The 24,093-nt window shown below is 53.9% G+C and overlaps 2 protein-coding genes across 2 annotated transcripts; both read right to left on the bottom strand.

Moving 5' to 3' along the window:
• Positions 1 to 9,709: 9,709 nt before the first annotated feature.
• LBRM_12_0570 (hypothetical protein, unknown function) lies at positions 9,710 to 12,031 on the bottom strand (the record flags this gene model as incomplete). The annotated part of the gene is made up of 1 exon (XM_001563057.1): positions 9,710 to 12,031. One exon carries the CDS (start codon positions 12,029 to 12,031, stop codon positions 9,710 to 9,712), a length of 2,322 nt encoding a protein of 773 aa, XP_001563107.1.
• A 7,741-nt stretch (positions 12,032 to 19,772) lies between these two features.
• Positions 19,773 to 21,599, bottom strand: LBRM_12_0560 (hypothetical protein, unknown function; the record flags this gene model as incomplete). The annotated part of the gene is made up of 1 exon (XM_001563056.1): positions 19,773 to 21,599. The coding sequence occupies one exon, from the start codon at positions 21,597 to 21,599 to the stop codon at positions 19,773 to 19,775; it is 1,827 nt and encodes a 608-aa protein (XP_001563106.1).
• Positions 21,600 to 24,093: the final 2,494 nt, after the last annotated feature.

The raw sequence follows: 24,093 nt of genomic DNA, 5'->3' as shown, positions 1-24,093 counted from the left end.
TCCCCCAAAAAAAAAGAAATGCGACGAGCGAACGAAGGGTTAGCGCCATCACGGACTGGAGGTGTGTGATTGGGGTCAGAGAAATATCCCTGTCTCTGCCAGTGAGCTGGAGAAGGAATAATTTAGGATCGGCGTGGTACCCAGTGAGTGCCCCCCTCCCCCATTCCTCCCTCTTCCGCTTGCTCTGTAGAGGTGTGCGAGACGACGCACAGGAACGTCTCCGAGGCACCTCAAGAACGTAAGAACAAGTCCGAGTGCGAGTACACCGCAGCGGCAAAGGGTGGAAGAGGCAGAGGACCAACACGGCAAGCAGCAGGGAAAAAAATAAAATGAACGAGTACTCCGATGTGGGTGTACATGTGTGCATGAAAGAGAGGGGGAGAGGGGGGAGGGGGGCAGTGAGTGAGAGAGAGGAGGACGAGGGCCACCAAAGACAGACAGAAAGAAGCGTGAAAGTGGACGAAAGAGACAACAACAACAACAAAGAAGGAAACAAATAATGGGAAGCAGCGCCAGCGAGCCGGCGACGCAGGGAAGAGGGGTGAGAGGGAGGGAGGGAAAAAAGAAAACAAAGCGCACACCACACGCAGCTACTCGACAGCACGCAGAGAGCAGAGGGGAAAGAAAGAGGGAGGGGGGATGGCCTATTGAATTGAGCACACACACACACACACTCACAGCAAACCTGCTACACCAACAGGCACCGAACAGCAGAGGACGATTGGGCACACGTGCCAGGTGACCAAGGACGATGCCTCAAACGAAAAGTGAGCGAAGACGGCACATGGCTTGGCTCCTGCTGAGCACGACAATGGCCCAATCCGATTCACCCACACTTTGACCTCTTGGAAACGGGGGGAGGGCGGGGCGCACTCGCGGACACAGACAACCAAATCAAGGAAAGCAGAATAATCCAACGATCTGCACACCTGTGCATGTGCCCAGATCACTAGACCCACTCTTCGCTTCGCTTTTTTCGGTGATTATGAGGATACAATAGGCCGCAGTCTTTCTCTCTCTCTCCGAGCGAGTATGCATGTTAGCAATAGCGAGTGAGTGGGAGTGCGAGTACGAGGGTAAGTATACTTTGTGCTGGCGTCAGCTGGCGGGCACAGAATCAGGCCCCTCGAGAACAGGAAGAAGGCAGAGAAGGTGCGGCGGTAAAGTATCACGCGATAGCAGGGTGATGTTACACCAGCTTGAAAGAATAAAGGGGGAGCGAAGTATGGGTGTGGGTGTGCGCGCGCGCGCGAGAGAGAGAGAGCGTCAGCGGAGAATGTGAAGAAGGCGAGACAGACAGGCAGAGGAAGCTGCAAGTGCTTGAAGAAGCACCGAGATAGGGAGGGGGAGGGGGAGGGGGAGGGGGAGAGCGCGCGCGCGAAACCAACACGAAACGAGAATGTGAATGGGCATGTGAGATTGCCTGTAAACTGGTGAAATAGAAACTTGCAGCACAAGAGCAAGAGGAGGAGGAGGGGAGGAGGGGGGAGGAGAAGAGAAGCTGCCTCTTGTCGGAGGGGCTGATGTGCGAACCCTCTATGTGCACGCTTGCTCTCTCCTTTATGCTTTGCACTGCTCGTCTGTCTCTCCATTTTTTTTTGTCCCCTTCTGCCCACGAGCGCCCGCTTTTCCTTTGTGTCAATGCGGTTGGCTTCGTCTTCATCAGCTGCCGTTTGGGCATACGCCTGTTCAGCGACTATGGCGGCAGCGGGCCACAAATTACGTCGGCCTCTTCTTCTCCCTTTTTTTCGTCCTTGCGCGCCAACTCGCCTTGCGGTGCTCCGTCAAACACTCCTTTCGCGGTGAGAAGCGCCAGCGTGCATGGGTGTAGGTGTGTGTGTGTGTGTGTGGGAGGAGGGGGAGGAGGGGGGTATGTGTTGCTCATGGAAACGGGGAGAAGAATTGAAGAGGATCATCACCATGGGTACACAGAAATTAGAGAAGGGAACAGATGAGAGGAGGGATGATACACATGTTTGCCGTTGCTCCCGCGTCTTTGCTTATCTTTCGCCCTTGCACTGTATGCATGCAAAGAAGCTACAGCGCACCTCCATAACCTCTCCTTATTTAGGAGAAGATTGGGGACAGAGCGAGAGCGAACAGGATAGTCGCGCATGCACACCTGTAGTGGGTTGAATGTTTCGTTGCATTTTTTTTTTTGCTCGCTGCCGTTAGTTCGCCAGGAAGAAGATGCGTCACAGCCGCTTCTCATTCACAAGTCTACCATGAAATGACCTTCACGGAGACACCTTTGCTTCTTCGTTGTGTTCGCTTCTCTTCGTGTCGCTCATGTGACTGATTTGCTCTACATGTATGTGTTCGACGGTGCTTTCCGGTGAGGTGGCTTCGCTCTCACGTCCGCTCTCCCTTCCCTTCTCCCTCCTCCCCCACACAGTGACAACAAGAGAAGGATGCGGCTGCCTCACAACGCACACGCTAACACGCATATGCTAGAAGGGGGGAGGGCGGGCGCATGTTTGTCCGAAGGAAGCGCTAAACAGGGAAGCGAAGAGGGGACGAAAAGTGAAGAGCAGAGAGAGATGGAGACGACCCTTGCAGCGATACATGTGCACTCACCTGCTAAAACGTATGCTCAAGAGCACTCGATACGTGTGCACACGCTCCCAGCATCTGAGAGAAAAACAGCAAAGGGAGAATAAAAGAGCGCAATTCAGTCCAGTAATGCGTCGCTCTCCCTCGCGCGCGCGCTCTCTCCTCAGCTTGTCCGTGCATGGGTGCGCCTCCCCTCTCCTCCTACAAAACGAGCGTCTCGGAAAGCAAAGCGCCAAAAGAGAGCAAGAGGAGGGGGAGGGAAGAGAAGAGAGCGTCGCGTCAAGACCGCACAGGCAAAGCGCATGCGCACAATAGAGGAAGGGGAGGGAGGGGGTGTGCAAGGAGATCACGATGGTGAACACAGAGCAAACGCGGCGAAATGAGGGTAGTGGGGCAAGAGGGAAGAGAGAAAGAGAGAGAGAGACGAGCACACGCACAAGGGTGTGAGGGAGGAAAGAGGGAGGGAAGGGGAAGGGGGAGGGGGGGACAAACAAGACGGTGGGAGACTGGCGAAAGAAAACGAAGAAGAAAAAGGAAACGCACAAACGACAACAAGGGATCGCCTCTCTGTGCGGACTGCCTGTGTATTATCAGAGTCGCCACGCAGGGCCCAGGGCAGCAACTGCAGGGAAACGAAAAAAAAAAAAAAAAAAAAAAACGAAAAAGCGAATCGTCAAACAGGCAACGGCTGGAGACGAAGAAATATGGGCAAAAAAGCGCACATCAGTACGGCAAACAAAAAAAAAAAGTGGTGGGGGGACGGGAGAGGGGGGGGGGGAGCACAATGAAATCGGCAAAGGCACTAAGAGCGAGAAAAACAAGCAAACAAGCCGGCAACAGGAGAGGGAAAGAGGCAAGGAGAGTACGCACTCATAGGTATACTGATGATCAACCGAAATTCAAAAATAGAGGGTGACACAAGTAAAAAATGAAGGAAGAGGGGCACGCACACACACACACGCATACGCATACGTTCCTGGAGTGATTTCAATGGTGGATAGCACATGCACAACCAGGCCATCTTTTTGTCAGCCTGTGCGGGTGTGCGTGTGCAAGCCTGGGTATATCTAAGGGGTCGTGCAAGGGCACCAACCAGAAGAGGGAAGAGCAAGACTGAGGTGAGAAAGGGGGTAGAAGGGGGGAGCGCAGAACGTCTCCGTCCACTTCTTTTCGGGCAGCCACCGACGGAAACGAAAAGGAAAGTGGAGAAGCAACTCGAAAGAGCGAAGACGAAAGAAGTGCGCTTAAAGTGGTGGAAGCCAAGAGGGCTGGAGCGTGGCTCGCCCTTTGTGTTCCCTCACGGCTTTCTCTCCTCCTCTTCCAAGAGAGTCGCAGCGCTGAGGCGCAGTTCAAAGAGGGGGAAGTTGCGGTGATGCCTGTACTGGGGGAAGGGGAGGGGGGCGCGGGGCATTATATCGCCTGCAGCTTCCAGATTATAGAGCCCACAGTGGCCCACGCGCACACACGACACCGCTGCACGCCGTCCGTTAGGCTAGGCTAAGATGGAGACGGCAAGCCGGCATGCCACCACGCACCCTTTGAAAAGTGAGAAAAGTGGAAGAGACGGAGCGGAGGTGAAAAACGAATCAGGCGACTTTGGGAAGACTGACGACAGAGAGGGAGGGGGAGAGAGGGAGACGGTCTCACTACGTTTGCCCCTCCCCCCGTCTGTCTTCGTGCGGTCTCCCTCTGCAGAAACCGAATACGCACCGCCACACACCTGCTGACGGACGAGGAGAAGGGAGGAGGCGAGAAACCTCTGAAAAGAACACACACACACACACACACACAAGAGAGAGAAAGAGAGAGACGAGAGAGCGGAAGCAGTGGACGCACGAGGCCACCCGATCAGAGTAGAACGGCATAGAGAGAGAGAGACAAAAGAGAAGGAAGGCGGCAGAGATGGGAAGTCGAAAACAAAAGACGGAGCACAGAGAAAGTGAGCGCGCAACCGACACGATCGCTGTGGGGGGTGCCTGCGTCTCCTTGGGCTCACATTTTTTGCGTCGATGGTGATTTGCGGATTGCTTGGGGGGGAGTGGCGTATATATGGCGGGTGTGCTCGAGGTTCGTCGCAGCAGCGCCCACACACGCCCATGTACTTTGGCCAGCGCTTCATTCAAAGGGCGAAAGGAAACGGGGAAAGAAGAGAGAGAGAGAGACGAGGCAGGAGTGGTGAAAGAGTGGCTTTTTATGCGAGCGCGCATGGGTGCGTGTGCGTGTCTAATTAGCCCCCGCCCCTCCTCCGCCTCCTCCTCTCTCCTTTTCGACTCCGTGAGGTTGTCTTGAAGGGACGTCCAGTAATCCCTCGTAGGCACGTGAGTGCGAGAAGGAAAATAAAATGGAGAGAGGATCAGCTGTGCTGGCGATTGAAGGGACGGAGTTTGGTGAATGGGTCACGATGGAGATGGGCTAGGGTAGGGTAGCGTGTGACACCATCAAGTGCAAAACAAGCTCGGTGTAGACGAAGCAAAAAGGCTAAATATGGAAAAAAAAGAAGGGAGCGAGAGGCAATGGCTAATATATATATATATGTGTGTGTGTGTGTGTGGGTGTGTGTATGCCCGTGTGGGCGTGCGAGGAGGAATGGTCAAACGATGGGGCAGGGCAGAGCGAACAAACAGGGGCACGAGTCGGGCTACCCACAGCCTCCACAAAGTGCAGCCGCAAGTACACGCGCACAAATATGCATGCGTTGAGGCGCACGCCCTCACAAGGCACCCATGCTTTTCCTTTCCAAGCCCTTTCAGCCCCTCCTCACCTTTGCTTCCACCGGTAATTCTCCCTCCACCCCCACCCTCTTCCGCTTCTCTGTTGTTTTCGTTTTTTTTTTTCGATTGTGCCTCGTGAAGGCGCTTGTGAAGGCGCTTGTGTATGCGCCCTCCCGTACTTTTCCGTTCGACCCTTTCCTTGCCTGTTTAACCACTTGCAGGTGCTTGAGGTAACGGTGCCGGAGCACTGCCTCGAACAAGAGGCGATGGGTAGAGGGCAAAGAGGGGGGGAGGGTATGATGAGACAGATGTGCACTGGCCAAAAAAAAAAAAAAGAAAAAAGAAAAGGGGGGAGAGCGAGCTCTGTGAGTGTGTGTCTCTGCATGAGGGTGTATATGAGCGCATGGACTTCACCTCGCTCCCCTCACCCTCCTCTTTTCCTTTTTTTCGTGGTCTCCTTTCATACGAATCGGATTTGCTAGAAAGAGAAAGAGAGAGGGGGGGGGGGGCTTGGATGAAACGGCGCTCAAAGATATGCGGTGTGTGGAGGGAATTACCTACACGCACCGCAGAAGAGTTACACTCCTGTTGCGTTATTCGGAGGGTAGGAGGAGGAGGAGGCGGCGTGTTCACAGACACCACAAGAGAAAGACAAGGGAACAAGGGGATGAGAGAAAGACAAGAATGCGTCCGGGGCTTCGGCAATGGTTTTCTCTCCCTTTTTTTTTCCCTGCGGTCATGTGTAGGAGTCTTTGTTGTCAGCACACGTAACATACTTGCGCACGCCATTCGCCTTGTTGTGTATTGCTTCGTCCTCTTCATGCGTGTGTGAGTGTTGTGGTTGTATGTGCGATTACGATGAGAAAGACAGCGTTGCACAGTGGATAAAAGTACGGTGTAGAGAGGAGAGGAGAGGGGAGGAGAGGAGAGAGGTATAGTCTCTTGACGCACTACGCAGTTCCAACCCTGAAGAGATCGAACACTCACACACACACACAAAAAGGAGGTAAATACGAAGAAACAAAGAAACGAAAGAGAAAGTTGGGTGCTGCGGGGGGGTGCGAGGCACACACGAGAGAATGAAGAGAGAAACGGCGAAGAAAGAAATGCAGATCAGCACCAACACAGCAGCAACGAGCATGACAGAGAGAAGGAGGGAGAGGGGAGAACACAAACGAAGCTTTAACAACAAGAAGAAGAGAAAAGAAGCGACGGAGGCACGCCAGCACCTCCATCACCACGCAACGGGAAGACAAATAATGTCAGCCCAGAGGGTAAACGCCCAGGGGCGCCAAGCGAAGGAAAGTGAGGGCTAAATAATCGACTCCCTCCCCACGGAACATCCATAAGACAGACCCAACAACGGACAAAGAAAAAAAAATGCCGACCCACTGGGCTATAGGCCACTCATGTAGTTCCGCACACAAGCGAGGGGGTGGGGGTGGGGGTGGATGGGGTGCATACAAGTGAGCGAAGAAAGCACGAACAGGACAGCGATGCGAAAGAGAAAAAGAGAAAGCGCACACACGCTCGGTGCATGGGCAAAACATAGCAGCGAAGGAGGAGGAGGATTCACAAGATACGAAAAGAGAAAAAAAAGGACGGAAGAAGACCCTCCAACGCAGAGGTACTTAAAGACCGAAACCGCAGAGGCGCAGGGGGGGGGCGCGAGGCAGAGAGACGCAGAGAGACAGAGAGAGGGGGGTGGGCATATGGGTACAGGATGCATAGAAATATGCGGAGAGAGAATAGCCGTGCATGTGCACGTACACACCCAAGGGGGGAGGGGATACATACGAGTCATTCGTTAGATTGCTATGTACCCCGCGTGTATACATGTGTTTCTCCGTAGAGGGGGAGAGCGAGAACGAGCGAAGGAGCGAGTCTCGTACGCATTCCTCCAAGGAGGGAGCGAAAGAAGAGCGAGAAAAAAAAAAGAAAGAGAGGAAGAACGGTGCTCATTCGGATGGAAACGCAAAATACGTCGGTACCTCAATCTGAGCAAAGAAAAAGGGGAGAGAAAAAGAAATAAATGAGAAATAACGAAGAATGAAGATCAAACCAACAAGCCTGGGGAAGTGGGGTGGGGGTGGGGGAGGTGAACAATGGAACCCCGCCCACGTACAGTGTAGTGGTAGGCATGTGCAACATCAAAGTGGATAACGAAAAAGAGCTCAACAAGGGGGAGGAAAGAGCGAGAAGAAATAACCTGGAACATCCATGTGAAGATGTATGCGGACAACGGAACGAGGAAAACACTCCCCGCCTCAAGACAGGAATGCAAGAAAAGGCTCCAAAAAGAAAGAGGCGAGGCAAGGGCTCAGGGAGAGAGGGGGAAGGGGGGGGAAGAAAAGAGGGACGGAAAGCGCGCACATGTACAGTCTTGAGACCCACTAAACAGAAAGCGCATATCTGTAGGAATACCCAGCGCGAGAGCAACAGCAAAGCGAAACGGAAAGGGGAACAAACAAACAAAGAAAAAAAAAGAGAGAGAGACACGATTGTGCATAGATGCACTTGGGGGTCGGCCTGCATAATAAATCGCCGCAGAGAAACGTACATGAGACCGAACATGGCACAGGCTGTGTCGCCCACTGGCACCAACCACACATGCACACCGTCAGAGGTCCTGGGGGCGGTGGAGCGCATACGGTTAGGAGCAAGCGTACGTTTGAAAAGGTCCTCAAAGACAAGTGTAGAAGAAAGAGAAAAAAAGGGGGGGAGACAAACGTGTGTGTTTTTTTTTTCGAGCACCAAAACGTAAAAAAAAAAAGAAAAAATGAGAGAGAAAAAAGGGGGCGCAAGAAGAGAGGCGAAGGCGGCCCTGCAAAAGGAGAAACGAATAATGCACACACACACACACACACACACACACACACACACACACACACACACACACCTATAAAGGAACGAAGGGACACGTGAAGAGAGAGATGGAAAAGAGTGACCGCAGGGTGCAGGAGGGAAAGTGGCAGCGTAGGTGGAGGGGGGAAGAGGGGAGTGTCACGACGTGCTTCAAGAAAAAGCAGATCACGCTACCTTGCGTACGATCACTGGTTCTCCGTTGGCTATCATAAATGTGCTTACTCATCTGTTGATTTTGTGGGGTGGTCTATGAATTACGCCGCGCTGCCTCGCTCGCTCTCTCTCTCTCACGCTCTAACTTGCCCGCTTTCCCTTCATGTTTTCAGATACTTGTCGCAGGGAGAGACGGAAGAGCGCATACGTCCTCGGGCAAGAGAGCGAGACAGAGAGGCAGGTACACGAGAAGGGCCATGATACACAGACAGGCTTCCATGACTGCATCGCACGGCAAGCGCAAAGTCGAAGAAAAAAAAGGAGCACGCGCACGCCTTCTCTCTTCGTGAGATGCACCTGACAATATGGGCGGTGTGCGCGAGAAGGATCAAAGGAAGAGGCACAGACACGCACGCACACGATGAAGGAGGAGGAGGAGGACGAGGGGGGGCTGCAGTCAACGCAGAAACAATACAAACAACAAAACACGAAAACTACTAATAATAATAAACATAACAAGACGTAATCCGCGGCGAAGGGGGAGCAATCAACGCGCGGGCAACGAGCCAGATGGCAGATGTTCCAGGCAGGAATGCAAAGCAAAATGAAAAGGGAGCGTGTGTGGGGGAGGGGGGGGGAGGGGCCTCTTCAGGAGAAAGAAGCGCAGTGCGAGCTATAGGAAAAAAAAGGACCCTTGCCGAATTCCTCGTCGCTTCTATGAAGGTGACAAAACACCAAAAATAAAGGAGAAAACGATGCTCATGTTTGGGCTGTTGCCTTCCGTAGCGGCAGAGCTGAGCCAACACCCCCATCACGAACGCGATAACACGAGAAGAGGAGCTGCGGGCTATGAGAGATCATCGGTATCATAGACAGAACGAGACAAACAAAGGAAAAACACACAAAAAAAAAAATAATAATAAAAAATAAAAGCGAGGACGACAGTGTATTGAGTGCGGGCGCGGATGCGCTTTCGCTACCAGTGCTCTTCACTCGAAAGAGAGGGAGAGGGAGGGCTAGAGGTTGGGCAGCGCGTGCTCATGAAGCTCTTCTTTTTTTTCCCCCGTATTGGTTCCCTGTTAATTGGGCAACCTCCACTCCGTGTGCCGTCCTTTCAGAATCCTCGCCGATTTTCAAACGCTGTTTGGTGTCAAGGGCGCTACTGCACTGCACTTGCTCGCGCTGTCAATAGTGGGGGGACCCAAGCTGAAAAGGGGGGAGGCATATACATCGAAAATGACGAAAAGGCGGCTGTAGTGCAACGCCATGTCCACCACAGCTCCTGTCTTACCCTTCTTTGGTCACCATGGAGCTGCGCCGTTGTGGTTATGCGCCATTTTCCCTCCCTGGCTCTTCATCGCGCGCGCGGTGGGGTATAATGTGCCCATCCATCGGTGTGCGCATCACACAAGAAAGGAGAAAAAAGCTCAACACTCCCCGCTCATCTGCTCCAATGCCCACATCGCAGCGCGGGCAAAGACCTCCTCGTCCTTCTCGGCACGAAGGACGGCCGACACGGAGGAAAATGGGAAGGCCGAGGTGAGCTGCGGAGACGTCGGGGTAGAGGCACCAGGCGTATCGGAAGCTCCATCAAGATCAAAGGTAGCAAGCGGCCACGCGCCACCATTGTCGCTGCCGTCACACAGACGGCTTTCCGTATCCGCTCTAGCAACGCTGGCATCTACCACCAGCTTTACTGACTCCCACGCCGAAAGACAGCTAGTGCCGCGAACTGACCATACGCCGTCGTCGCCGCGTTGCTCGACAGCGCGCTCGAAGTGGGCATAGCACCGCGCGAGACGCCACACATCGCACGACTGCCGCGAGGCCACCCCTTCTGCGGCGGTAGTCGGACACGATGGAGCTGAGGTGATGTGCCCGACACCCGCAGACTCAAGAGAAGTGTGATCGGCTAGTGATGCCGGCACCAAGCCCAGAATCGATGACGCATACAACGGGGTCGAGCCTGTTGTTAACGATGGCGGCACTGCACAGAGGTGCTCAGAGGTGGAAACGGAGCATGGGGCGGGGGAGGATAGCGAGACACGATTGTGCTCTGCCCAGCAGTACATCGCCGACACTTTAGTCGACACCGGTACTGGCATGCACGCCAAGAGCGAAGGCGGCGATGTGTAGAGGGCAGGGGCAGTGAATGGGGGAGGGTGACGCTGATGGCTTACAGAGCTCCCCGGCATCGCCGCCTCGCTTGCCAGCACCGTCGACGCCTCCTGGGCTGCATGCTGCTCTGCCTGTGCGGAAACGCACAGACACGGCGCCAACGGCACTGGCCTTGGCCAAACGGCCGCCCTCCACAACGCCGTAGAAAGTGAAGCCCCCACGGCGGAGCTGCCGCACAGCCACGCAGTTAACGGGAGCAGGCCCACCGACCATCCTGTGCGCTGTGCGCACCTGTTCGCGGCCGAGACCCGCAGAGCCGGCTCTTCGGCCACGGCATCCCGTCCCCAGTCGGTACTCCCCATCAGGGTCACGGCGCTGTCGTTCACGACGCGCATGTCGTCATCATGCGCGCAAAGCACGTCCTGCTCCACGCCATACGACACCTCCTCTATAAAATATGGTGGCACTCCAGTCGGGTGCCGCTCGACATTGGCGGCGTCGTCTCCTGCGGGCGTCGCGGTGTGGGGCGAGGCCGTGCTGGACGAGGGGCGCCGCCTGATCAACGATATAAATGACTTCACCGCAGACCCGACGGTCGACCCACCGGTGTCGGCGCTGTTCTCCGTCGCTTTCGTCGACCTTCCCTGTGCTTCGTGGGCGTAGAGGTTAATGCTCGAGGAGTTGGCGCTCACGGCAGTGTCAGCCCTCTCGGGCAGCAGTGGAGTAGTCTCGCAGTCAGGTGTGTAGTTACCTTGTGGAGTATCGAAGTGGTCACAGCTGGGTGGCGAGTGCGAAAAGCTAAAGGTTTGCAGAGGGGCTAAGAAGTCGCTCACTCCTCGACTTGCCAAACCCGAGCCTGTGGGCGGTGCCCCTGCCTTCCTACTAGTCGATGTCCACGACGTTACCCACGCGGTCAACACGGAGCGTCTCTTTCTGCCAGGGCTTTTCAACTCAGCCTCTCCAGCGGTCGCTGCTGCTGCGATGGTAGAGCTGGTGTTCTCCGCCGCAGTCACCTCGGCTGCCGGCACAACAACCTCGACCCTCGACAAGCACTCTGCGGTGTCCCTGCGTGACGACGACGGCCACGACGATGGCTGCCGACGCCTCTGCTTACTGTCGTCTGCTTCGTCTTTTTCGCTCGCACCGCACATTGATGTGCGGAGGCCACACTCGCGATAGAGCTCACCAGCGGAGAGCGACTCACGCATCGTCTTTCCATGCGTCGATAGCACATGCCCCATACGTGGGCTCCAGAGGGCTGCGTCCTTGGCACTTATAGTAGCGCCGTCGCCAGAGAGAGACGTACGTGAGCCGCTCGTCGCAGCCGTGTTGTTAGAAACTTGTATGTTTTCATCTATCTCCATTAAGAAAAATGGATCAAGGAGACCGCCCGCACACAGCTGCTGGTGCTGAGAGTGTGGATACGACTGTGATAGCCCGGCCTGTGTTGGACCTCCGCTTGTCTTTGCCGACGGGTGCGGGGACGACATCTTCCTCGTGTCCGCCGTTATTCCTACTGCTCCTGGGATGACGACTGTAGGTGTTGCAGCGGTGTCATCGCATAGGTGGGCGGTCGGGTCCACCGGAGAGGAGGGAATGGTGGTGAAAAACGAATTCTTACAGCTGGCCATTGCCTCTTGAACTCTTTTCCTTCGCTCACTGAAAGGGAAGTTGGTGGTGGTGAAGCAGCTCAGCAGAAAAGAGGCCAACGGGCGTGATGGCAGATTCTCGCGGGGGCTCGTCTTGGCCACTGTGCGAGTGAGCGATGGTCTCAGGAGAGAAGGTGGAGGTGGGGGGGGGGGGGGGGAAGTGATAGAAAAGCGTCAAAAAATAGTGTCAGCCCACACACTAAACCACACTGACACGTCCTAAACGCACACGCAGAAAAGAGAGAGAGGCACAAATAAGGCAAAATAATGAAAGACAAAAGTGACGGCTCGGGAGAAGCAGCGACAAGATAAAATCGTGTATGCGAAGACAAGACCACAAGAGAACCCACTGAAGGGAATGACAGAAAGAATGGCAACAGGCAAGTCGCGTAGAGCCTGGTTGAGCAACTCGCCCCAGAAGCCAACAGTGGACGGCGGCCAAAGCGAGGATGAAAAAAGTAGTTGACGTTTTTCTTCGCGTTCCGGTCTCGGTTCTCGTTTTACGAGGCGGGAGAGGTGGCGGCTGTATCACAAGAGGAAAATGGAAGAGAGAGAAGGAAAAGGAAGCGCGAGTGAAAAGGCGACGCAGATGGCACTTTCGCTGTGTGTGTGTGTGTGTGTGTGGGGGGGGTGCTGCGTCAGCTCCGGTAGGCTTCGGCGTGGAACTTTTTTTTTTGCTGCCGCTTCTTTGGTGTGCGAGAGAAGGGGAACCAACAAACAGAGAGAGAGAGAGCGACAGCGGCACAGGTACAGGCGGAAGGGGGCAGCGATGCTTAGAAGCAGAGCAACGAGAAGAGCGGACCAACCAGAAAAGGGAGGGATCGACACCGCAGACGGAAGGAGGAAGAGTTGGGGAAGGGGGCGTGGGTGTCAGTGTGCCTCGACATAGAGCCCGAATAAAGGCGCAGCGATCAAACAGGTGGGCGGTGCAAGAAGCAGAAATGCGCTGGCGGCTCAAGGGGGGAAGAGGTGAAATGCGTCGCGGCAGGAAGGGGTAGTGGTGTGGAGGAGAAGTTATATCTATGCGTGCTTCACCGGTCTGCACGGAAGCTGCGATCGGAATTCTACGCCAGAATCAGTCATGCACGCACATTCACGGGTGAATTACAAGCGTCCAAGAGCGATGAAAAGTTTCGTCGACGCGTCGAGAGCAGGTCGAGGAGAGGGAAAATGTATAATACATAAATCGAAAGAAAAGGTGCGAAACAAAAAAAAAGATGGCGTGGGGGAGGCAGCGATAAGGCGCAGGAGAGGGAGAGGGAGAGGGAGACGCGCGCATGGCAGACACGCGTGAGGAGGCAGAGACGGAGGAGACAAAGATGCAGGAACGAGATGAGAGGTGCAGCTAGAGAGACGGCGCAGCAGGGCGCAGGGCTGAAAAACACTGGAGGCTTCTGTCCGTGCAGCTTGCCGTGTGGTTGTCGGCAAACCAGCAAACTAGACTGATGATAGAGCAAGAAACACCCAACGTGGGGGGCGGCGGTGGGCGAGAGACACACGAGTTCACCTTTCTCTCTTCTGAACACCTTATTGTCATGTTCAATGCTGCTCCACAGCTAGTCATACCAAGGTGGAATTACCACTGCATGGCCAGCGCCCTTGGAGGGTCTCTGTATAGATGTTTTCGCTTTTCTGTCGATGCTGAGGAGGACTTACCGGTGTGTGTGGGGGGAGGGTGGCTCGGCAGCACCAAGAGCATAGAAAGTTGGAAAGAACGGCCAGAGGGTCTATTTCATGGATGAAGAAGAGCCAAAACACCGGCCATGCAAGCACATGTGCGCCTACACAGAGAAAAGGGAAAGAACAAAAATGAAAAAGGGGGAGGGGAACGGCACCAGCGTGACCCCCTCGGAAAGCGGGCTAAAGCCATCGGGGTGTGAAAAAGAGAGAATGAAAGGGGGGGGTCTACACACACACACACACACACACACGCAAGTGCGCGCACTCTTTCTTGATTTCTTTCCTTTTATGTCTGTGCGTGCCACCTTCTGTTTGGTTTTCGTCTCTACTCACTGTCTTGCCAGATCTCCCGCCGTCCGCCTTCTACGCGTGTAGTGCATAGCTGTGGGGAGTGAGGGGTGAAGGGTTGCATAGGCGCAGACTTCGAAACTGCGCCACTACAGCCCTTTTACCTTCTGCGAGAGAGTCAGCGCGGTGCGGTGAGGAGAGGGGGGGGGAAGGAAGAGAAGTGGCAAACGTGGTTTGTGCTCGAGCGCGTTAGAGCACCGCAGGGGAAGAGAGCATCGGTACTCGGGCTGCACATTTGGTAAAATGATAAGATAAATTCGAAAGTGAGTGAGGCATCGAAGCAAGCAAGCGAGAAGTGAAGGAAAGAGAGAGCCATCATCAGTACAGACGAAAGAAAAAGTAGGTTGGAATCCTAAATTGAGCTGAACAATGACCGGAGTAGAAGAGAGAGCGAAAAATAGGAGGCCTACAGCCTTGTACGACAAGCGACGCCTCCTCCTCCTCCTCCTCCTCACCCCTCACGCAAACAGCAACAAAAAAAGAGAGCAAAAGAGGGAGTGGGGCAGATAAGTGGTGGTGAAGACGCTGCCGAGGATTATAGCCGCAACCCACGCACCCCTCCTCCCCTTCCTTCCGCGCCCTCGTCCCGGCTCAGCCGATGATATACAGCTGCACTTGCGCAAGTACCTGAAAGAGAAGGTAAAAAAAAATGGAGGGGAGGTGGGGGGTTGGCCAAAATGGCCACAGCAATGTGAGCTTCGTATATGAAGTAAAAATTAAAAAAAAAATGATACAATATATATATATATATAGGGGGGATGAAAGGAGTATAGTTCCGGCTTCTACGCTTGATCGGTTGCTGAAGCAGACAAACAGCGTCAGCAGCCGGTGTTGTAGCAACACAGAGGGAGAGAGAGAGATGTGCGCACCTAAGGCGCCACTTCAAGAAGCAAAAATGGTGGAAGCAACAACAACAAAACACAGGAGGAGGAGGGAGTCGGGCGTTTATACGCGCCTAAACGCACGGAGACAGTCGAAGGGTGGAATGCTCGTGTGGGCTTCGAGTTCTGGACGCATGAGCCTCTATTTATGCGTAACCAAACGCGAGAGAGAGAGAGAGAAACAGAGCAGAGCGATGAGATGGGCAGAGCTCAGTGAAACCCTCCCTCCCCCCTTTCGAGTCAGAGACTGAAAGAAAAAAAAAAGGAAAAATGGCGAACCGAAAATAAGAAGAGTACGCGGGCAGTTCTTGCAAACGAGAAGGAAGAGAGATTCCGCCTTAAGGGCCCTCGTGTGCCTTCCACGTTGCTTACGTCAGGTGTGGGCATTTTTATATATCGATGCGTGACTCTCTTCGCGAACTTCACCCATAAGAATAAGGGGGAGGGGGCACGAGGTGAGGGGAGAGGAGAGAAAGAAGAGGATTAAAACGTAGGCGTAAGCGCCTTCAGACTTGATGGAGCTGCCAGAGAACGGGGGGAGAGGGGGAGGGGCAGACGAGGACAATACAACAAAAAAAAAGGGAGAGAAAAGACGAAGAGGCACGAGGAGAAGGCATTGGCAGCGATATAGCGCACAAAATCAAGCCTAAGAAAATTAAGCGAAAAAAAAAAAGAGAGAGAGAGGGGGGGCCGGTAAATAACTATCGAGAGGCAACTATATACGATGAAGGGGGGGGAGGGGAGGGGGGGGGCGTCCTCGATGCTGCAACACCGCAGAGATTTCATCTTGTGTCGTGTACACTTTTTTTTAATCGATGACGTTTTTTTTTTTGAGTTCGAGCGTGACGCTGAGTTTCTCGCTCTATCCCCTATACAAATGGGGGTGCCGCATGTACGCCCTTGCGCAATGAATTTCTTCGTTTCTATTGAAAAGCCATCGCTCTCTGGGCGATGGTGGCGAAAGGCGTGTGATGCGGAGCGGTGGCCACACCTCCAGGAACGCCTTCGAGGCGCGTTTGCTTGTCTTCATGCCACAGTTCGTGCTCAGCACATACGAGGTGCCCACTTCTCTAGGCACACTAAACATTTGTCAAACAGCTCCTGATGTCTATGACCACGCACTCGCCCTCTCGACGATTCTTCAGGAAAGGGGAAAAGCAGCAAACACAAAGAAAACACGTAAGCACGGAAGCACCTGGGGGAAGTCGTGGATGCGCACGTAGCACTGACGTCTTGATGTTAGAGGTGAGGGGAGGAGGGAAGGGAGGGAGAGAGGGAGGTGAGGGAGGAGTGTAATCTGTAACACACTAGCGGCATGAATGGCAGAGCGCAAAGCAAACGAAAAGGGGAAAAAAATGCGCGCAGCGGGTGAGAGGGGAGGACAAAGAGGAACAAGGAAGAAGAAGAGCAGACCAGTAAAGGGGTGGGGTGGGGAACACTGAATGAAAGATGATGATGCAAGCACGCATACCGTTTCTGTTGTGTGTTCTCCCTATTGTGCCAACGTCTTCTGGGGTTCGTGTACAAGAGAGACGGCTGCGCTCATGTTTGCATGCCCTCTCGTAGCTGTGTCAACGCGGGAGTGAGAGAAAGAGAGGGAGACGGCGGTAAGAACGCTTCGCAAACGGAGGGAGAGAGGCGAAGAGGGAAAGAAGCCGAAGAAGAAGAAGAAAAAAAAGAAACGCACCGCATAGGCGGAGATAGACAACGGAGACCGAGAAGTAAAGCTCGGGTGGTGGTGGTGGCGCAAAGGTGGGTCCCCACACCACAGAACAGAGCAGGAGGAAAAGCAAACGGAAGAATAAAAAGGGCAGCCGCAGACCACGAACAAAACTAACAGACGTAATTGGAAAACGAAGAAAGAGGGAGAGGGAGCAGCAGCAGCAGCAGAAACTCCAAGCAACTACTGCTCTTACGATTAAAGGGCGGAAAAAAAAAAGAGCTGAACAGCAGAAGAGATAGAGAGAGAGGGACGAGCACGCAAACGTATCCGCTAGGCTTTGTTCAAGAAGGGAAAGAGGGGGGAAAAGCAGCAAAGAGGTGCACAGGCGGACAAAACAATAAAATGCGAAAACGAAAGAAACGCCCCATCCATACTCTTCTTGAGCAGAAGAAATGAAGAAGGATATGACAGAAAAGCGAAAAAAAAAAGCAGTGAAGAAAGAACGGATAGGGTAATGGAAGAAGACACGTAGTTGAGTTCCTCGTTGGTTTCTTCTCTGCGTGTGTGTGTGCTGGGTCCTAAATGAAGGCTGACAGGGGGGAAAGGAAAAAAGCAGCGGAATCTGCACTTTGCGGTGCTTCCATCATTCTTTTTTTCGGCTTTGTTCTCCAGTTTTCTGTTTCTCCCCTGCCAACTGTGGTACATGCATGCGCAGTAACACATGAGAAAAGAGCGCGCGCGCCGCTGGCATTCCGCAACAAAGAGAAAGGAAAGAGGGAGTGAGGCGGGAGCGAGACAGCGGTAAAGATGATCACAACCTTCCAATAAAATAGAAACAAAAATGCTCGATCGCACAGACACCTCGAAGGCGCTGAAAGAGACACATGATCAGAAGAAGTACACAAGCGCGCAATCGGGAGAAGAAGAGAACTGACAGAAAAAGGGGGGAAGAAAGAGAGCAAGAGAGGGAAGGAGAGGGAGCAGGCGTGGGAAAAAAGGGGGAAGAGAAGAGATTGAAAAGACGCTCGAGCAGGCCAGCAAAGTACCAACAAAAAAAAAAAGAACGTCGAATTCGCGCTGTGGTGTGCGCATGACCATTAAAGCTGACTTTTTTTCTCTTCTGTGCAACGTGTGCACTCATTTGTGAACTCGTGCACGCAGCAATACGCGTTTCGGGTGGTTGTGTGAAGACGCTGACACGCTGGTGCTTCCTTTTTTGTTGCTGTCCCTTCCTTCGTAGTGGCCCGCCTCGTGTGCAGCTTGACCAAAAACAACACGCAAATTTTTACTCTAGAGAGAGAGAAGAGAGACGCACATCTCTAGCAGCGCTACTGCGGTGTACTATGCCTACGTGTGCGTCTGCCTTGATTTAAAAATATATCGAAGGCGATCTCGTAGGTGCAGCGCGCCATCGCTCAAACGCACGTCCAAAATAAAAAAATATATAAATAAATAATAAAGAAACCCTACAAGAGAGGAAAGACATGCACCCCGCCCCCTTGCCTGAGCTTTTCTGTGCGTGTGGGGGTGTGCGTGTGGGGGGTGCGCGATGGCCATTTAAGATAAGCTACCTTGTATAACTACCGCGTTGCTTGATTTTTGGCATGCCCACCCAAACCATAGATGGATCGATATAAAGGAGGGAGGTGGTCGTGCATGTTGTTCCTCGCGCTCATCATGAGGGGAGACATGAGTGTGTATATCAGAAAAAAAAGGGAAAAAAAGAGAGAAAAGTGTGCCACTAAGGCAAAGAAGAAGAGTTGGCGGCAGAGAAAAACCCCTGCACACCTTTGAAGAGAAAAATCGAACTCCTCCTCGCTTGTTCTCCTCCGTCTGTCTTCATGGCCCCTCGAGCAAACGTGCGAGGCGTTTGAGAACACTGGGAGAGAAAAAGGGGCCTGTTGGCTATAGTGGTAGTGGGCGTCGATGATGGGGGAAGGGGAAAGGAGAAGAAAGCAGCAAAGCGCCACCCCCTCCCCCCACTGTACAGTGGGGGGAGGGGGGAAGAGAAAAACGAAGGGATCAGAGCGTGGGGGAGGGACAGAGAGCGCTCAGGTGGGAAGACGCCTTCAGAGCAAAACAACGCAACGGTGTCCACAGCAAAGCCGAAAGCGAGACGAGAGGAAGAAAAGAGGAAAGGCGCCCAGCGTGTTCTCCCCTGTAGAGCGAACGAGTGGGCATACACGTGTGTGCGCGTGTTCCTCGCGGGGAGAGGGGTGGGGGTGGGGGTGGGGGGGAACAAGGAGGAGGGGAGAGTGTATAACCAAAAGGAAGAAAAACCTACCACCACCACCACCACCACCACCACCCATTGCCGAAGAGCATACGCAGAAACGAACTAGGAAAGAAAGAGAAACGCACACCGGCACACAGCCGGGTGCCCAAGCGTGAGGAAGGAAGAGAAAAGATGGGGGAGGAGGGCAAAGCCGCGAGAAGGGCGACAAAAAAAAGGCCGAAGAGAAACACCGACGTGCGTGATGAGATTCCCGGCAAGCGGCATATACGCCTCCGAGTCAAAGAGGGAGGAGGGAGGGGAATCCCAGTCTGTCTGCGATGGCATCTGAGAGTGTTTTGTGCGCAGGGAGCAAGTGGAGGAGAGACCAAAGGGAGAGAGAGGGGGACAAGACAAAGCACACCGTCGCTGAGAAAACTCGAACAGAAGTGCGAGGAACAGTCGCAAGAGAAAATGACAAGTTAGCGGTAACGGGTGTGTGTGGAGGGAGAGGGGGGGCTGGTTCAAGCGCAAGACACACACGCGAAGCGAGCACCTACACATATGCGCTGTCCGTAGCGAAGGGGAAAAAAAGAGGGAGGCGAACGACAGAAGAGAACAATGGAGAACGACGGTAAGAAGTGGACGACGCAGCCAGGCCGCACAGCGGATTCGACTGACTGCCCCCCCTCATCCGCCCACCCACATCCTTACACCCTAATCTCTTGGCGCCTTCCGCACCTGTGTGGTAGGTTGTCGCGATGCCAAGGCCCTGAGTCAGCAAGAGGCGCGCGCGCCTGTCTGCCAGGGAGAGAACGAGAGTACGCATTCACGTACGGTGCAGCAATCGGCACAGCTCGAAGGCCGAGAGCACATGAGGCGTCCCGCGTCTCCCCCTCCCTTCATGTAACCCCGCACATTGGCAGTCGGAAAGGTGTCTTACTGGAGTAGTGCGACCGCTGCCATCAGCGCCTCATCACGCGCGTTGTCAGACAACAGCTGCACATCGAAGGGTGAGATGGCGCCGCTCATCTCCGAGTCCACTGACGTCGCTGCCGACTCAGAGGACGACAGCATTCGCGGCGAATATATGCTCGGTTGGTCTGGCCTGCACCCCACAGATCTGAAAGAGGATTGCGCCAGCGCTCTTGCCGAAGCAGAGCTACGACAGTCTTGCAACGAGTGAGACGGGGTGCAGCACAACCGCCCCATACCAACCGTCGACATGCGCATCTCCGCTGCCTCACTGTCATCGCCCTCACAGTCGTACGTGTCGACTACTCGGCCGCAGAACTCGCACGTAGGCATATCAGCGCAGTTTTGGCTGTGCACGTGCGGCAAGCTCGAGCGGGTCTGAAGCGAGCCTTGTTTCTCGCGCTCGGTGGAATCGTGACTGGTGACACACAACGCAGAGGTGGGCAGAGAAATAGATGGCGGAAAGGTCTGCACCTCCAAGTGTTTTGATGCCACCGCACCCTCCGATTCACTGAGCCACCGGGTGCCCTCGCCTGCACGTAAAACAACCCCGCCGCGCCTCCCCACCTCAGACGTAGTCTCCGCGCAAGAGGCTGACAAGCTCCGCCGCTCCTGCTTCGCGTGCAGGTGGGCTGGCACGCAATACACATCCGCGTGGGCGCCATCGACGGGCCACTGAGCCCCCCGTTCGGTGCGCTGCACTGCACGCCAGTGAGCCGCGCAGCACCAGTGAATGCGCACCGGCACTTGTCCGACTAGCAGCGCTGGGACCGTCGCCAGGACTTGAAATTCATGACTGGTAGAGGCGGCAACGTCGGTCGCAGCTGCCGCGACAATGCCACTGCTGTCGCTGGCTGACGCTATAGACGCAACAGCACGCGCATCCGCTGGTGGAGACTGCGTCGCAGTGACCATCCTGCCTGCACTGACCTCAGCAGCAAGATTACGATTGGCCACAGTTGGTTGTGCAGACCCAGCTGCCGGCCTACTCTCCAGCGCAACAGTCCACTGAGCACCGACGCCATTGCCACTCTGCTGCTCCCCGAGGCTTACCGCAGAGCCAAATGGGGACTGGTAGCACGTCATCTGTGTGAGCTGCATATGACCTGGCGTGTCGCTCTGAAGATGATGAGACTGCCGGTCGCCGCTGTTTCTGCCGGAAGACGTGCGGAAGCCTCCCTTTTCCAGCAAGGGAGAAGAGGGAGGCGCATCGGGTTGATCCTGCGCAAGAACGTCCGCCCCGCCAGCATGTTGCACCTGATTGCCACTGCCGTCAATCTGAGTAACTCGCAGCGGTTCCAAAAGTGATAGTGGATGGGTCTCTTTGTCTGCTGGTGTCATTATTCTCTCTGTGCCCTTCCTCTTGGGGGAAAAGAAGGTCGTCGTCGCCATGTTGGCGTGCTCGGCGTGCAGGTTCAGCATCTCACCAGGACCGATGACGCTGCTGCTGTTAAGGCTCGCCACGTTCGGCAAACTGGCCACCGTCTTCGTCATCGATGAACCTGCGCACGGGGTTGAGTCGCCCGACAACAGGAGAGCGTTAGTGAAGGGTGAGGCGTCATCTGAGGGGGCGGCGTCGCCAGCAGCATCCACACAGACGCGCACCACATCACATGAGGCAACACTGCGCATCGCAGAAAACGCTGACGAAGTGCTGAGCGATGCGGCAGCGGCTCTGGGGCCGTCGACGGCTACGTTATTAGCAATACTCAGCGAAGAGTTCGTCTCCACCGCCGAAGTGGCCGCGGCCACGTCTGAGTTTTGGCAAGGCATTTGAATAGAGTGCGACATGGTAGAAGTACAACTAAAGAAAAAAAAAAACACACAAAGAGAAACAAGAGAGCGGCAACTACAGAAAGGACGGAAGGCTGCCGTTCCAGTTGCAGTGTTGACTGATAGAGCGAGCGAGCAAGAGATAAACTCATCCAAAAAAAAAAAGCAGAAGGAGCGAAAGAGAGAGAAAAAAAAAAAAGAGAGAGAAAGCGCGATGGTGCGGTGGCACAGACTTTGTTCTGTTGCTTCTATGAAGTGAAAAGGAAGAGGGATGAATCGTGTCTGCTGCTCCGTCTCGCGCTATGTTTTGGTATCGTCTACGCCTCTGTTTGGCGTATCTGTAGGTAGAGAGAGATGTATGTATGTATGTATGTGGGTGTAGCTTCCCTCTGCCTTGTCACGAGATCCACGCCAGCTGGCAACAATTAAACAAAAAAAAAAAGAAACGCGTGCAGTCACAAAGAAGGAAGGCACGCACACACACACACACACGCAGAGAGAGCAGGAGAAAAGACAAAGAGACTTTCGTTTGGGGGAGGAGGCGGTGACGGTGGTGGTTTGTTTGTTGCGAAAAAAAAAAGGAGGGGAAGGGGGGGAATAAACGAATGAAATTGGGTCGGACTGAGTGCGTGTGGGTGTGGGTGTGTGCTTTCTTTCGCCTGTGTGGTTGCTGCGCACCCTCTCGCACTCTTCCTTGTTCTGTTGTTTTGTATTGAACTCGAGAGAGAGAGAGAGAGAGGGTATGGTGTGGATATCACCCTGCTGCTTACGGCTTGTTTTCTACTTTCGAGGTCCCTGTCTCCCTTGTCACCAAAGAGGCGCGTAGGTGTATGCCGGAAGCAGCAGTAAAGGAAAAAGAGAAAGCGCACACGCAGAGGGAAAACCACACACGTACACACAGGAAAAAAAAGAAGCTCAGCGCTGCTACTCGAGTACGAGAGAGATGATGGGGGGAGGCAGCGTTAGGAGAAGCTTGAGCACTGGTCGGAGTATATGTGAAGCTCACAGACCGTGGGCCAGCACGCGTTCTTGAGTCTGCGCGTGAGGGGAAGGAGGGAGTATGGGGTATGAGTGGCTCTGATGTACACCAAGTGTGGAGAACATACAGGGAGCGAAACAAGCAAGTGCTGGTGGAGTCAAGAAGTCTCTGTGTGCGTGTGCACCGTACTTTCGCTCTCTCGTTTTTACGTCTATGAAGCACACAATCAATCAAGAGAGAAAAGCAAGCACTGACGAGCAGAAAAAAGAACACTCCAAGGGGGAAAAGAAGCGACGACGCAGAAGCCAACTCGCACGACAGTGGCAGTGGCGATGTCGGCAACAACGAGACGTGGAGTGTAGAAGAGCTGGGGGTGGGGGTCGCAACGAGGTACACAGAAGATGGAGAGAGAGGTGTCGAGGAAGAAGATGAGAGGGAAATACCAGCAGGTGAGAGGGTATATAAAAGTACAAACAGGAAAACGTGGGGGGAGGGGGGGGGGGGGCGAAAAGCGAATTTCTAATATAAAAAGAGGAGAGACAGACAGACAGAGAGGGAGGGAGTGGGAGGGAGAGGGAGAGGGAGAGAGATGAACAGCGCTACGGTGTCACACACACACACACACGGCGTCGATCAGCACACGTGTAGAGCCCTCAAAGAGAGGGAGAAACGCCTGAAGGCCTGAGAACCCAAGATCTGGAGAGAAAGCTGGGAGAAAAGTGAAAAGGCGCAGTTCGAAATAAGAGAGAAGAGTGAATGGGGGGAGGGGGGTAATGGCGATGTGAAGAGGGAAGAAGAGAGCAAGAGAAGAAAAAAGAGTTTACGTGGTGGGTCTGTGTTTACTCGCACTTATCGCCCCTCGAGCAGACCAACCACACACACACTCAGGGAAAGTCCTTCGCAGTACAAGAGCGGCGACGAAAAAGGAAAAAAAAAGACACACAAAGGAGCGTAAGAGAGAGAGAGGGGGGAGGGAGAGAGAGTAAAGTGAGAACAAAAAAATGAATGAGTTCGTTTTGTTTGTTTTGTTTTTTTACCTCAGTGGCTGCTCGCTCAATATATATATATATAAACATATATAAACATATATAAACATATATATATATTTATATTTATATTTATATTTATATATGTTTATATGTGCGCCTGTGTCGGTGCAGTTCTTTTCAGGTCCCTCTCTCTCTCTCTTGCCCTCTTATAGTCTGCTGCGTTGTACCTCTCGCTGAGGAAAGCTGTAGCGTGGAGATGAAAACAAATGACGAGCCAATAGCCGAATGCGTCAGCGTTGCGTGTTGGCAAGAGGATCGAACCAAAAAAAAAAGGGGGGCAAGCAAAAGTGAAACGGTGACAGCGACGATGAGGGGTGCAAGAGAGGGAAAGGGGAGGTGGGAAGCAGAGAAAAGGACACAACACACGAAGAGAGAGCACGCGAGCGACGGAAGAAGAGTTCGTAAAGAGAAAAGGAAGAGAGAGGGGTGGGGGTGGGGGTGGGGAAGGCTATCGGTGTGTGTGGACCTAAGCAACTCCAACGAA

This window comes from Leishmania braziliensis, chromosome 12 (assembly GCF_000002845.2).
Source record: "Leishmania braziliensis MHOM/BR/75/M2904 complete genome, chromosome 12".
Classification (NCBI taxonomy): Eukaryota; Euglenozoa; class Kinetoplastea; order Trypanosomatida; family Trypanosomatidae; genus Leishmania; species Leishmania braziliensis.
This window is presented reverse-complemented; position numbering and strand designations above follow the sequence as displayed.